This window comes from Macadamia integrifolia, chromosome 2 (assembly GCF_013358625.1).
Source record: "Macadamia integrifolia cultivar HAES 741 chromosome 2, SCU_Mint_v3, whole genome shotgun sequence".
Classification (NCBI taxonomy): Eukaryota; Viridiplantae; Streptophyta; class Magnoliopsida; order Proteales; family Proteaceae; genus Macadamia; species Macadamia integrifolia.
Genome location: NC_056558.1, coordinates 42,146,993 through 42,162,198, shown reverse-complemented (window position 1 = coordinate 42,162,198; position 15,206 = coordinate 42,146,993). Strand labels below are relative to the sequence as shown.

The window sequence follows — 15,206 nt, the reverse complement described above, 5'->3', positions numbered from 1 at the left end:
TACTTAAGATATTATTCATAAATAAGCAAATACCCCATATTTGAATCCAATAAAAATAGTTTAAAAATCAAATTCCAAAAGGATAAAAAGTCAACCCCCCAGTCTAAGAAGAAAAACTGAATTTTGGTTATAGGGGCAATTTTCAACTTTTAAATGCTGGAATTTTTCTCAATTATGAAAATTTTATAAATTTTATCATGTTAAAACATTGCTAAAAACCAAAAGTCCGGTAAAATAATTTTTTGTTTTGATATCCATAAAATTATTTTCATTCAAGCGATTTTAACAGCATTCGCGCACTTAAAAATAATTTTGACCGGAGCATAACTTTGTCATTACAACTTAGATTTAAGTAATCTTAGACTTGTTGGAAAGCTGATTTTATATTATAACTGATACAAAAAGTCTCATATAAAAATAATATCATTTGACCAATCAAACTTGTTATAGAATCAGAGCATTTCTCTAAATTTAGATTTTTTTATAACTTAATATGACTTAATGTTAATTTTTTATGATATAATATGGCTAAATGTTGATTTTTAATGATTTAATGTTGCTTAATCTTGATTTTTTCTGATACAAGGTATATATAGCTTACTAAATAATGTTAGAAAATAGGAAAAATAAAAAATAACAATTGGTCGCCTTGTTCGCCTCAAGGCGTGCGCCTTCTCGCCTAAGCGCTAAGACAACCCTCCACCGCCTTGGCGCCTTGACAACTATGGTCTTGTTCCTTGTACCTCCTAGTGTAAGTGATCACATCTCTTACAGGCTGATCTACTGGCTCCCCCTGAATAGGAGGCATACACTGAATAGGAGACGTATGTCACGTACCAATAATAAACAGAAGCTCTTCCTCAAGACTCTCCCCCTAAAGAGTTGACGTGAAATACACCTTAGACTCATGAAAAGTGAATTCCATAGTGACATACAAGCGGCGAGTAGGAGGGTGATAACACTTATACCCTTTATCAGAAGCCGAATAACCAAGAAAAACACACTTTAGAGCACGAGGATCAAGCTTGGACCTTGAAAGGAGAGGAATTATGGGCAAAACAGACACACCCAAATACCTGAGGAGGAAGACTAGAAACAATTGTAGGATCAGGGAGAAAAGAAATTGGGGACTTAAAGTTAAGTACACTAGAGGGCACTCGGTTAATAAGGTGGGCAGCAGTAAGAACGGCATCGCCCCAGAGATATTTGGGAACACCAGTAGCAAACATTAGAGCCCGGGCAATGTCAAGGAGATGACGAATCTTGCGCTCCGGGATCCCATTTTGTTCAGGTGCCATAACACAAGATGTTTGGGAGAGAATGCCCTAAGAATCAAGGTATTTCTGAAACTCCCCATCTATATACTCAGTGCCATTGTCACTACGAAGGACTCGTACAGTGGCATCAAATTGGGTACGAAGCATGGCATGGAAAGATTTAAAACAAGAGAAGGCATCACACTTATTATGCAACAGGTATACCCATGTCAGACGAGTACAATTATCAATAATAGCAATAAACCAATGAAAGCCATTCCTATCAATTGTCCGAGAAGGATCCCACAAATCTGAATGAATAATAGAAAAAGGAATATCACTTTTATTTTCAGTAGAAAAGTAAGAAGTGCGAATGCTCAGAAAACTCACATACATCACACTTAAGTTGTTCCAAACCACAATGTTTAACTAAAGTAGGAAACATGCGACGTAAAATTTGAAAAGAATGGTGTCTCAGACGACGGTGCCACTGGTGGAGTTGAGAGAGAGAGAGAGCTGTCAGAACGAAGAGTATGCGCTGCCACAGGAGGAGGCACAGCCGGTGGAGAATCCAAGTAAAGCCCATCATGGACCTAACCATACCTAATCCTTGCACCCGTCACCAGATCCTAAAAAAGGTAATGGGTAGAAAAAAAGTGAACAGAATAATTCAACTCCTTAGTTAAACGATAGATGGAAACAAGATTAGCACATAATTTTGGGACATGCAACACGGATGGAAGAGAAATTGTAGAGGTACAAGAAACGGAGCCTTTCCCAAAAATGGGGGACAAGGAACCGTCAGCCACACGTACATTATCCCGACCGGAACAAGGAATATAAGTAAGGAAGACCTCAGAGCTACTTGTCATGTGAACAATAGCACCCGAATCAAGTAACCATAAGGGAGAATGAGAGGAAGAAATAAGGAAACTACCTGTTTGAGCAAGGTTGGAGACAGGAGGAGCAGCAGAAGTGCCTAACTACGTCATTAGTTGCTGGAGAGAACGGTGCAATAGTGGAGGCACTGTCAACAGACTCAGACAGATGGGCCTGGAGGGGGTCTTGTTTTCTAGTTTTGCAGTTACGCCCACCTTTGGGACGACCATGGAGCTTCCAGCATGTTTCCCTAGTATGGCGAGGGCGACCACAATAATCACACTAAACAGTTTCCCAAGGAGGGGTAGAACCCTTAGATGGGATTTCAGTAGTCGGAGTAGCTAATAGTGCAGACTGAACAGGAACTAGAGTGACGATAATTCTCAGATAGAACCAAGTTATATGCCTGGAGAAGAGTCGGAAAATTTTTGCGACCCAAAATCTGTACCCTAATCTGATCATATTCAGGATTAAGACATGTCCGAAAGTCATACACCCGTTCCATGTCACGCTCCTTCTAAAGTGTACCAGCATCAGTAGGACAGGCCATAGGGACTGGGTGATAGAAATCCAATTGTTGCCATAGGCTGCATAAAGTGGAATAATAAGCTGAAAGAGACAACCCTTTTTGAGTGGTGGAACAAACGGTTTGATGAATCTCATAGACTTGAGCATAGTTCCACCCTTGAGAATAGGTTTGCCTTACTGCATCCCAGAGATCCTTAGCAGAGTTAAATAGGACAAAGCTTGGGCTGATAGCAGGCTCCATAGAGTTGATCAGAAAGGACATATTAGTCGATTGAGGAGTGTCTCCAGTGGGAAAACCAGAGAAGTTATTCCCACGGATAGTAAGGAGGTAGGCACGACACCACATGAGGTAGTTCTGACCATTAAGTTTGATGGGTCCAGGATGAAGAGTGGACTGATTGCTTGAACGGTGACCACTAGAGGCGTCAGAGGAGGCAACAACAACCTTAGCATCATCATTTACTGTAGTCATAGCTCAAAGAGAACACGTGGACTGCGCAAGCAGGTGCAAAGGGGAGCTGACAGAAAGCATTGATGGCAACGACAGAAGCAGGTGTAGGAAGCGAAAGGTGTAGATGCAGGTAGGCACAGATGCAGGCACATGTGTAGGTAGGCGTAGGCAATAGAAAGCACAGTGCAGTGACAAGAAGAGAGACGATGACGGCGAGGCGCGGGCAGGCGCAGGCGCAGGCGTAGGCGCAGGCAGTGATGTCACAATGGAGGCGGAAGCAGGCGCAGTGAGAATGCGCAGTGAGTTAGGGGTTAGGTTTGCATGGAACGGGGTTTAGTCTACCATGCTAGACTAGGAGGCTAGGGCCCCTGAGGGCTGAGAAGAAAACCAAAAAGGAAGAAGAAAAAAATTTTAGGGTTTTTGGCTCTGATACCAAGTTGAGAATCAAAGATTTAGAGAATGATTTGACTTGTAAGTAATGGCAAAGTCTTTCTTATTTATAAGAAGATTACAATAAATCAAATAAGGGAAGTAGGATAACGCTGACTAAGCATCCCTATCTAAAAGATTTACTACAGTAAATAGTAAATAATAGAACTTAACCAAGGTAAGAATAAAACTAACTACGGTCGTCTCAACAGGTATTAATGAGATATTACAATAAGGCTAAAGCAAACCCCACTTTATGAGGTTGTCTTCAACCTCACGACAGCCATAGAAGGTCATGTTTTGAACACCAAGAAGAACTTGAACAGCAGCCTTTGGAGTTTGGAATCTGCCTCAAAGAGCTGTAAATTTCCAGATTTGTGGTTGCCTAGGCCTTTTGCGTCGACCCATACCAGTATAGCTCAAGAAATCAAGCAGGGTTTGGATTAAAAGCTTCTGAAATTTAGGAGAAACGGTAGTTGCAGGTTCAGGTCTGGACTATTGCGTCTCAGATTTGGTAACCTGAGTCGCCCTAGGGTATTGGCTTAGTTCCTAGAATCTAAGATGGAAAGATGAAGAGTCAAGGGACATCGATACCTCTCTTTTGGACTGCTAAGGTTGCAGGAAAAGAACCAGAAAAGAAGAAAGAACCAGGAGAAAGGAAGAAGAAGAGAAGAGGGGATAGGAAGAGAGATCGCAGGGAAGAGGGAGAAGAAGGGGATGAGAAGACAGCCACGCAAGGGGGTCTCCCAATCAAGTTTTTCTTCATTTATCAACTGATTAATTCCTTGGGTTACATGCCTTACTTACATTAAATCAAAATAAAAACTCTTAAGACTGAAATAGAAAATCCTAATTGCTTTCTAAATTAAAGTCTAATAAAATAGAAACACAATAAAACTAAAATTAAAAAATTTCTACTTAACTAATAGCTACACTAAAATAACTTATAAAAAAAAAATTCTCAAATAAAATAAAATCCTAGAATATTCTAATAATCTTGAACCCAAATTGGATCTGGGTCTTGGTCCGGGTTCTGGAGCGAGTTTGGGTCGATCCATCGGAGCGTTGCTACATCACTCCCCCTGAGTATCTTGTCTTAGCCCCCCTTGCTTTTCCCCTAGCTAGCCCGGGGAATTCTCCTTTTGGTTTGTTGCCTTCAGGCCCCCCTCCCCCCGCCTTTTTCCCCTTGTATATTTTCCCCGTCTTAGTAATGAATTTATTTACTCATCCAAAAAAAAAAAGCATTGTCAAGAATTATGTATATGAGTTTATTTATATATTAGAAGAAGGTGATCCCAACAAAAAGATTGTGAAAAAGAAAATCTTTCTAGTTAAGTATAAGGGTGAGCTAATTTTAAAGTGCTGATATCAAAGTTCTTATGAAGGTGGCTCCCTGAGAAATAACCAGCAGTAGGGCTCCATTTAATTGCTCTTTTGGTATGTTATTTATACATGAACTATGGATTGTGCTCTGCAGTCCAACATGTACTAACCAGTTACTGATATAAGACAACCACAGGATAGCCTAGACTTGTACCAATTTGAGATAGGACAAGGATTCCCATAACAATATGTGCCCACAGAGTGAAATCAAGCACTAAATAATTGTAGCAATTGGGTATGGGAAACAGAAGCTGTTTAGGGTTTTGAGTAAGAATCCTGATTCTAGGATTTGAGAAAACTAAGGTCCTACGACTAAATTTAGGTTAGGGTTTTTGAAGCTTTCAAGGTTGAAGGTTGACAAAAGAGACAAGATTAGGATTAAGAAAGAATGGTAATATCCATGGTTCAGATAAGGTTTATGGCTGCTGCAAAACTCCAATTTGATGTCTAGAATAAAGATTTTTTTTTTTTTTTTTTTTTTGGGGGGGTTTGGGGTTTTGGTGGAGAGGGGAGGGAGATGGGGGTGGTCGAAACCAATTTATAGACTCAAACATAAATCTAATTCCCAACCCCATAAATGATCCTTAAGTAGAGAATACTACTTGGTCGCAGCAACTGAGATTGCATTGCCATTATATAACCTCAAATCTTAGTAAGATTTCCAAAATAATTTAAAATTCCAATGTTGCCCTCCATACCAAACAGTCACTGGCTCACTGCTACTGAAAGACAGCTTTTACTGAGAACTACTCCTAAACTAATTATAGCCAACTTATCAGAAGGATTGAGGAGTGTGAGGTAGCTGAAAGATGGGTATTAGTTAAAGGACACAAAGGACGTTGCTTTTTTTTTTGCCAAAGGGGTCCTAGATAATGATACGCCTCCCAATCCTAATCTGTTACTTACGAAGGCCTCACAGGCCGAACCCCTAAAAATCTCAACGTGTTAGTAAACTAGCAATAGGTTATTAAGAACCTTCAACCTTTTCTTTTTTGGTCCTAATATCTATCATTTCATCAGCATAAAAATAAACTGAAGTGCAGCTGGATATTAAAATGAGAGTTGTTGGGCAGAATTTTCTTGAACAGAACCAAACAAGACAAAAATTAAGCTATAAAAGTTGTACCTTTCAAGCATAATCACATACTGAGAATCAGGTTGGCGAGCTCGTCCTCGTGATTGAACATAACTACGGACTGTCTTTGGCAAGTCAAATCGTATTATAGAGGAGCAGTCTGGCACATGAATTCCCTCTTCAGCCACATCAGTAGTGAACAATAGGTTAACCTACATAGCATGTTTTACACTATTAGGAACAGAAATATGTTAGACCTTCTTAAAACTTCCAATGACCATGGAATACAAGTACCTCGCCACGGCGAAATGAGTCGAGAGTTTTTTTTTGCACTTTTGGTGTTAGTGCATCAACTGATGAACTCCCCCCAGTTAAATATGAAACAGAAAAATGAGATAAATAACTAAGCTTCTTCATGAATCTTTCAATTACTTTAGCCGTGATAATTCTTTCTACAAATATGAGGCAGAGAATTTGCCTAGTCCCTCTGCAGATAAAAAAAAGTTGGTATAAGCATACAGCAGCCGTAACACTTTAATATTGAAATCACCACTTGTAGTTCACTCACCCCAAAGATTGAAATATTTGGATCAGTTCAAATAACTTTGGAGCTATATAACCCATTTCAAGGGCCTCTAGATCAAGAGTTCCAGCATCTAAAAATTTTCTATAGTCTGTAAATGATGACAAAGACTTAAGGATTAGCAAAAAAAAAAAACTGTTGAGAGCTGGAAATAAAGCATCTTCAATGTAATATCTTACAAGAAAATCATATTTTGCAAGAAGCAAACAAATTAATCAGGTAAAAACTCATTCTTGTACATTCTTGTTACTTCATATCTGGTCATGATGTAAGATTTATGAAGAGATTTACAACTTTGGCTGTTCATTCCTACTGAATATAGTTAAGAATCAAAGATTTAGAGAATGATTTGACTTGTCAGTAATGACAGAGGACTTTCTTATTTATATGAAAATTACAATAAATCAAATAAGGGAAGTAGGATAACGCTGACTAAGCAACCCTATCTAAAAGATATGCTGACTAAGCGTCTTTATCTAAAAGATTTACTACAGTAAATAGTAAATAATAAAACTTAACCAAAATAAGAAAAAAACTAACTACAGTCATCTCAACACTCCCCCTCAAGTCGGTGCAAATATATCATACATGCCCAACTTGGAGACAAAAGGATGAAATGCCTTATAATGAACAGCCTTGGTAAACACATCAGCTAACTGATTTGCAGTACTAACAAAGGGAATGCAGACAGTCCCTTGGTCAAGCTTCTCTTTGATGAAGTGTCTATCAATCTCAATATGCTTGGTCCAATCATGCTAAACAAGGTTGTGGGCGATGCTGATAGCTGCCTTGTTATCACAACACAGACGCATAGGACCTTCAACATTAACTCAGAGATCACTCAGTAGGCTCTTAAGCCAGACCAGCCCTTGGGCCATTGCACAATATTCGGCTTCAGCACTAGACCGAGATACCACGGATTGTTTCTTGTTACGCCAAGCAACAAGGTTCCCTCCAAGGAAAGTACAATAACCAGAGGTAGATCGCCGATCATCAATAGATCCAGCCAAGTCAGCATCAGTAAAGGCCTCAATCTTCAAGTGCCCCTAATTAGAATACAAAATACCCTTTCCATGAGAGGATTTCAAATACCGTAGGATCTGGTACACAGCATCAAGGTGAGGTGTCCTGGGATCATGAAGGAAACAACTAACAATACACAGCATAAGCAATATCAGGCCTCGTGTGGGACAAGTAGATCAGACAGCCAACAAGTCTCCGGTACTGCTATTTATCAACTGAGTCACCCATTGCAATGCTCAGCTGATGATTGACCTCCATAGGGACATCCGCAGGCTTGCACCCAAGCATACCTGTCTCACTAAGGAGATCCAAAACATACTTCCTTTGGGAAATGAACATCCCTTTGTTAGATGTAGCCACTTCAATCCCAAGGAAATACCGAAGGGGTATGAGGTCCTTAGTCTCGAACTCTGCTACTAGTAACGCCTTAAGGTTGGAGATCTCCTCATCATTGTTACCAGTAATCACAATATCGTCAACTTAGACAATCAGAGCAGTTACTTGGTTACCTTTCGCCTTTGTAAACAAGGTGTGATCAGCTTGACTCTGTTTATATCCAAAGAATATCATAGCTTTCATGCACCAATAAAACCATGCCCTAGGAGACTGCTTGAGGCCGTACGACATCTTCAACTTGCAGACACGTCCGACACTGGAAAGAGTGGCAAAGTCAGGAGGAACATCCATATAAATTTCCTCTTCAAAAATGCATTCTTGACATCAATTGTTGAAGATTCCATCCCAAATTTACAGCAACAGATAACAATGCCCTGATAGAGTTCATCTTTGCAACTGGGGCAAAGGTTTCCAAGTAATCAATCCCATAGGTTTCGGTAAAGCCCTTAGCCATCAGGCGTGCCTTGTACCGCTCAACTGTTCCATCAGCCTTCTGCTTGACTGTAAACACTCACTTGCACCCAACTAATTTCTTTCCCTGAGGGGGAAGAACAAGTTCCCAGGTACCATTTTTGTTTAATGCTAGCATTTCCTCAACCATTGCAGCTTTCCACTTCGGATCATTTATGGCTTCCTTCCAACCCTGTGGAATAGACACAGAAGACAACGAAGAAACAAAGGCCCTACATGAGGGACATAAAGATGCATAGGAAACAAAATTAGAGATGGGATGCTTGGCACAGGAACGAACTCCTTTTCTAACAATGATAGGAAGATCATCCACTATAGGAGCAGAAGGTATAATATCAAGTATGAGAGGCTCCCAAGAAGTAACAGGTATAATATCAAGTATGGAAAAAATATTACCTGATACTGATGGATCCGATGGAGGTGCTTCAGAAGGGTATGGTTGGTTACCAGTGGTGGTCTTGCTCCTTAGCGTCTTGTTCCATGTACCTCCTAAAGTAAGTGATCACATCTCTTACAGGCTGATCTGGTGGCTCCCCTTGAATGGGAGGCATACCCTGAATAGGAGACGTATGTCACGTATCAATAATAAAAGGAGGCTCTTCCTCTAGACTCTCCCCCTAAAGAGGTGACGTGAAATACACCACAGACTCATGAAAAGTGACATCCATGGTGATATACAAGCGGCGAGTAGGAGGGTGATAACACGTATACCCCTTTTGAGAAGCCGAATAACCAAGGATAACACACTTTAGAGCCCGAGGATCAAGCTTGGACTTTGAAGGAGAGGAATTATGGCAAAATAGACACACCCAAATACCCGAGGAGGAAGATTAGAAACATTTGTAGGATCAGGGAGAAAAGAAATAGGGGGCTTAAAGTTAAGTACACTAGAGGGCACTCGGTTAATAAGGTGGGCAGCAGTAAGAACAACATCGCCCCAGAGATATTTAGGAACACAAGTAGCAAACATTAAAGCCTGAGCAACGTCAAGAGATGACGATTCTCATGCTCCAGGATCCCATTTTGTTCAGGTGTCATAACACAAGATGTTTGGGAGAGAATGCCCTGAGAATCAAGGTATCTCTGAAACTCCCCATCTATATACTCAGTGCCATTGTCACTACGAAGGACTCGTACAGTGGCATCAAACTGGGTACGAAGCATGGCATGAAAAGATTTAAAACAAGAGAAGGCATCAGACTTATTATGCCACAGGTATACCCATGTCAAACGAGTACAATTATCAATAACAGTAATAAACCAATGAAAGCCATTCCTATCAATTGTCCGAGAAGGATCCCACAAATCTGAATGAATAATAGAAAAAAGAATCTCACTTTTATTTTTAGTAGAAAAGTAAGAAGTGCGTGTATGTTTAGAAAACTCACATGCATCACACTTAAGTTGTTCCAAACCACAATGTTTAACTAAAGTAGGAAACATGCGACGTAAAATATGAAAAGAAGGATGTCCTAGACGACGGTGCCACTGGTGGAGTTGAGAGAGAGAGCTATCAGAACGGAGAGTATGCGCTACCACAGGAGCCACAGCCGATGGAGAATCCAAGTAGTAGAGCCCATCACGGACCTTACCATACCCAATCGTTGCACCCGTCACCAGATCCTGAAAAAGGCAATGGGTAGAAAAAAAGTGCACAGAACAATTCAACTCCTTAGTTAAATGATATATGGAAACAAGATTAGCACATAATTTTGGGACATGCAACACGGATGGAAGAGAAATTGTAGAGGTATAAGAAACGGAACCTTTACCAGAAATGGGGGACAAGGAACCATCAGCCATACGTACCTTATCCCGACCGGAATAAGGAATATAAGTAAGGAAGACCTCAGAGCTACATGTCATGTGATCAGTAACACTCGAATCAAGTAACCATAAGGGAGAATGAGAGGAAGAAACAAGGAAACTACGTGTTTGAGCAAGGTTGGACACAGGAGAAGGAGCAGAAGAAGTGCCTAACTGTGTCATTAGTTGCTTGAGGGCAGCCATTCGATCCGGAGAGAACGGTGTTGTAGTGGAGGCACTGTCAACAGACTCAGACATATAGGCATGGGGCCTTGTTTTCCAGTTTTGCTGTTACGCCCACCCTTAGGACGACTATGGAGCTTCCAACATGTTTTCCTAGTATGGGGAGGGCGACCACAATAATCATTGTTGGGAAACATGTCCACACTCCTTGCCATGTTTTGGTGTTAACAAACAAACATACATCTTTAACTTGGTTGACAAAGTGTGATTAGCTTGAAGAAACCCTTAGAAGGTCGAATCAAGACATAAAGCTTAAAGACATGAAACAGCAAACAAGAAGGAAAGAAGATGAAGGGCCAAAGAATGGAAAGTTCAAGTGAAGAAGAAGACCACTAGGATAGATTAGTTATTTTTAATGTAATTTGTAATTTCCACATACTTATATGCACTCACCTCATGCATGTGCATTGCATCATATTAGAATGACCATAGAGCATGCCTTGACCAGGTATGGAAAGTCTCTAAGTGGTGTGGAACACACAGTAACCTGACTCAAGGGTATTTTAGGGAATCTTAAAATTAGTATTAGGAGATAAATCCTTCATAGAAGTTGTTGGAAATTGAGTTGTGATTCCAACGCAACTGATCTCAGATCATTCTAAAGTCGGACTGAAAAGTTATGGTCAAAACACTGATGACTGGTCAGTATGACAGCATTCTGTCGAAACAGAGCATGTCATGTTGGCGGTCGACCGGCTGGAAGCCCCGGTCGACCGGAACCACCCGAGACCATAGGCGGTCGACCGGCTGAAAGTCCCGGTCGACCGGTGACTACCTGGAAGTGCCCCAACGGCTATATTTTGCCTACAACGGCTCTTGGCGGTCGACCGGTGGACCCAGAATATGTCCGTTAGAGCCTGATTCCCTGCCTAAAATGCTTCACTAAGTTCACCTATAAATACCCAAATCACTCTTAATTAAATATTCATTAAGAAAGAGCTTTAAGAGCATTGTTGCAAGCATTAAAGAAGTTTATTTCTACTTGAGTTATTCTATTACACAAATCCCAAACAAGAGGCTCAAGTCTCAATCAAAGTCCTCTACTCTCTCCTGTGCAAGTCAAAACCGTAAGAGAGGACTTTACAAAAGGTGCATCACTCATCATTTATTATTCATTCTCATTTGCACCACACTTAAGGTATTCCTCTTATTCCACTATTTCTTATTAATCTCTGTTTTTACAATTCTAGACTGTACTTAGGATTGTAAGTATTCTCTTATCCTAAATCTACCTCTAAAAGAGATTGTAAAGGAGTCTCTCTGCCTGGAAAGGAGATTTGTAAGGATACTCTTATCCATAAAAAGATTGTAAAGGTTTTCTTCCCTACCTACTGTAGTGAAAGGGAGAACTAGTGAAATATCTTACAAGAGGATTCTTGTAGGGAGTGGACTAGACTCGAATTGAGTCGAACCACTATAAATCTTGTGTTGTGGTTGTTCTTGTTTTATTTTCTCCACTTTATTTTAACTTGTTGTCACACGAGTGACCTATTAATCGAAAAGAATCTAATTCCACTAGTATAACCTATTCACCCCCCCTCTAGGATATTTCAATCACACCAAACAGTTTCCCGAGGAGGGGTAGAACCCTTAGATGGGATTTCAGTAGTCGAAGTAGCCAATAGTGCAGACCGAATAGGAACTATAGAGGGTAGCATAACAGAGTGAAGATGATCCTCAGATAGAACCAAGTTACATGCCTGGAGAAGAGTCAGAAAAGTTACGCAACCCAAAATCTATACCCTGATCTGATCATATTCAAGATTAAGACCTGTCAGAAAGTCATACACCCGTTCCATGTCACGCTCCTTCTGAAGTGTACCAACATCAGTAGGACAGGCCATAAGGACTGGGTGATAGAAATCCAGTCGTTGCCATAGGCTACATAAGGTGGGATAATAAGTTGAAAGAGAACCCTTTCTGAGTGGTGGAACGAACGGTTCAACGAATCTCATAGACTTGAGCAAAGTTCCACCCCTGAGAATAGGTTTGCCTTACTACATCCCAGAGATCTTTAGCAGAGTTAAATAGGACAAAGCTTGGGCTGATAGCAGGCTCCATAGAGTTGATCAAAAAGGACATAACAATAGCATCATTGGCTAATTAGGTGTTAGCAGCGACTGCATCAGCCAGTTGAGGAGTGTCTCTAGTGAGAAAACCAAAGAAGTTCTTCCCACAGATAGTAAGGAGGTAGGCACGAGACCACGTGAGGTAGTTCTGACCATTAAGTTTGATGGGTCCAAGATAAAGAGTGGACTGATTGCTTGAACAATGACCACTAGAGGCCTTAAAGGAGGCAACAACAACCTTAGCATCATCACTTACTGTAGTCATGGCTCAGAGAGAAGAACACGTGGACAACGCACACAGGCGCAAATGGGCGCTTACAAAAGCGCTAATAACAGTGACAGAAACAGGTGTAGGCAACAACAGGAGCACATGCAAGTAGGCACAGATGCAGGTGCAGGTGCAGGTGCAGGTAGGCGTAGTCAATAGAAAGCAAAGGCAGCAACAAGAAGAGAGACAATGACGACGAGGCGCAGGCAGCGATGTCGCGACAGAGGCGGAAGCGGGTGCTATGAGAAGGAGCAATGGGTTAGGGGTTAGGTTTGCATGGAACGGGATTTAGTCTACCGTGCTAGACTAGGAGGCGAGGGCCCCCAGGGTTGAGAAGAAAACCAAAAAAAGAAAAAAAAAATTTAGGGTATTTGGCTCTAATACCAAGTTGATAATCAAAGATTTAGAGAATGATTTGACTTGTCAGTAATAACCGAGGTATTTCTTATTTATAAGAAGATTACAATAAATCAAATAAGGGAAGTAAGATAACGCTGACTAAGCTTCCCTATCTACAAGATACGATGACTAAGCGTCCCTATCTACAAGATATGCTGACTAAGCGTCCCTATCTAAAAGATTTACTACAGTAGTAAATAATAAAACTTAACCAAGGTAAGAATAAAACTAACTACGGTCATCTCAACAAATATTTATGTTGTTTTAATTGAATTAAATATGTTATAGAACTAAATTTTGAGTGGAATAGGCCATATTAGAGTGTATACAGCAACGTATAGCGTATACTACCAAACTAGGCTATGAAGTCAAACTATAACTTTGGGTGTGATTTTTTAATATCTTAAAATTCTACTGTGTTTAACGGGCCTAAAATAGGATTTTTTAGAAGTTTCAACACCTAATTTGGCAATTTGGGCCTCGAAACCCATCACCATAACTTGCAAACGAAACCATCCAGATTTCTACCGAAATTTCGGTTTTGACCAAAATCTTGAACCACAGTCTATCCTTTACACTATAAGGTAGTTCAGTTGTTTTTACATCATAGCTCAGAGCCATAGTTTAAAATGGTAAGTGTATATTTTCCGTGTGTTTTGCTTGGCCATTTCCGCAGGGAGCTGGAGGGTAGGGGGAACGCCAAACTTTTCAGCTGAAATTTCAATGAAACAGTGCAATTTTGTTACGAAAATGAGTAAAATTCTGGCGAAACAGTGCTGATTTTGATTTTGCCTCCTATTTCGTCTTGAACATGTTGAAATCAATGAAATTAACAGCGAGTTTTTTAACTATGCTCAGAGCTACCTTACATAGAAATATGTACAACCCGGTGAACGCAAAAAATAGGATTGAGAACTCTTGGAGTATACAACTTTATTTTTATTGTTGAACATATGAATCCTTTCTTTATGTCATACACATATATGATTCTACAAGTGTTCTTACTTGAAAATATTTGAAAAAAAAAAAAATCCTATAAGTATGTGCGCACCCAAGAATTTGTGGTCTTTGAATGTTATGTTTAGGTGTGTGATGCAATCTGAAAAATCAGATTATGGAATATGGATTTCAAATGCAAGCAGGCCCAATGATCAAATCTTTTATCAGATCTGAGATCAAAGAAGCAATTGTGTTGTTAATGGAAGAAATAAGATCGATGGAAGGGGAGGATTAATCTGCCTGGGAGAAAGAAGGGAGGGGAAGAAATCATGTTTGGAATACCAATCCCATATGCACTGCTCAACAGCACCAAAACTCTTAAATAAACTCGTATTCTTTATTCAAATCATCTCCAATTAATGGAGGGTTCAGTACATATATAAAGGCCTTCTATAATTCCTAATTGACTTATAAAGGACTCAATCATGTAAATAAACTCAAAACAAAACTCTATCTAGCTATTAAGTATGTTAATCTAACGCAAACACTTAACAAATAATCCAATTTACTAACTTTGTCCCCCTTCAGTTCGAAAACACTTGTTCTCGATTTTTCTAGAATGGAAGGATCTTCAACACACTATCAGAAATCACTCTCCTTGGCGCAACAAAACCAATGATCAGACCAATCCAGCGGTATGAAATCAGCGATAAGGAATCTGTTGTTGAAGTCACAATGTGGAAGCACAAATTCAACTGGTTCAATCAAAAGATCAGCCAACTTATGTTCTTCCATGGGCAATTGTCCACTGATAACTAGAGCCACTATGCCTTCCATCATCGGTGGTTCATTGTCCTGTTCTCTATGTCTTCCATCGTCGGTGGTTCATTGTCTTGTTCTTCCACCCATTGTTCAATTACTAAGATCAACTTATCCAATGAAGATCACGTACAATCAGATGGGTTATTATGGTAGGTACTAGGTTCAATCAAAAGATCAACCAACTTA

At 40.1% G+C, this 15,206-nt stretch overlaps 1 protein-coding gene across 1 annotated transcript in view; it reads right to left on the bottom strand.

Annotated features, from left to right (window-relative positions):
- The window catches only part of LOC122065725 (endoribonuclease Dicer homolog 3a), an 89,287-nt gene that overhangs the window by 56,158 nt on the left and 17,923 nt on the right, over positions 1–15,206 (bottom strand). The window contains exons 10-12 of the mRNA XM_042629559.1: positions 6,570–6,675; positions 6,296–6,488; positions 6,053–6,213 (exon numbers count right to left, since the gene is read on the bottom strand). Coding sequence (XP_042485493.1) covers positions 6,053–6,213; positions 6,296–6,488; positions 6,570–6,675 — 460 coding nt within the window. The remainder of the gene's footprint in view (positions 1–6,052; positions 6,214–6,295; positions 6,489–6,569; positions 6,676–15,206) is intronic.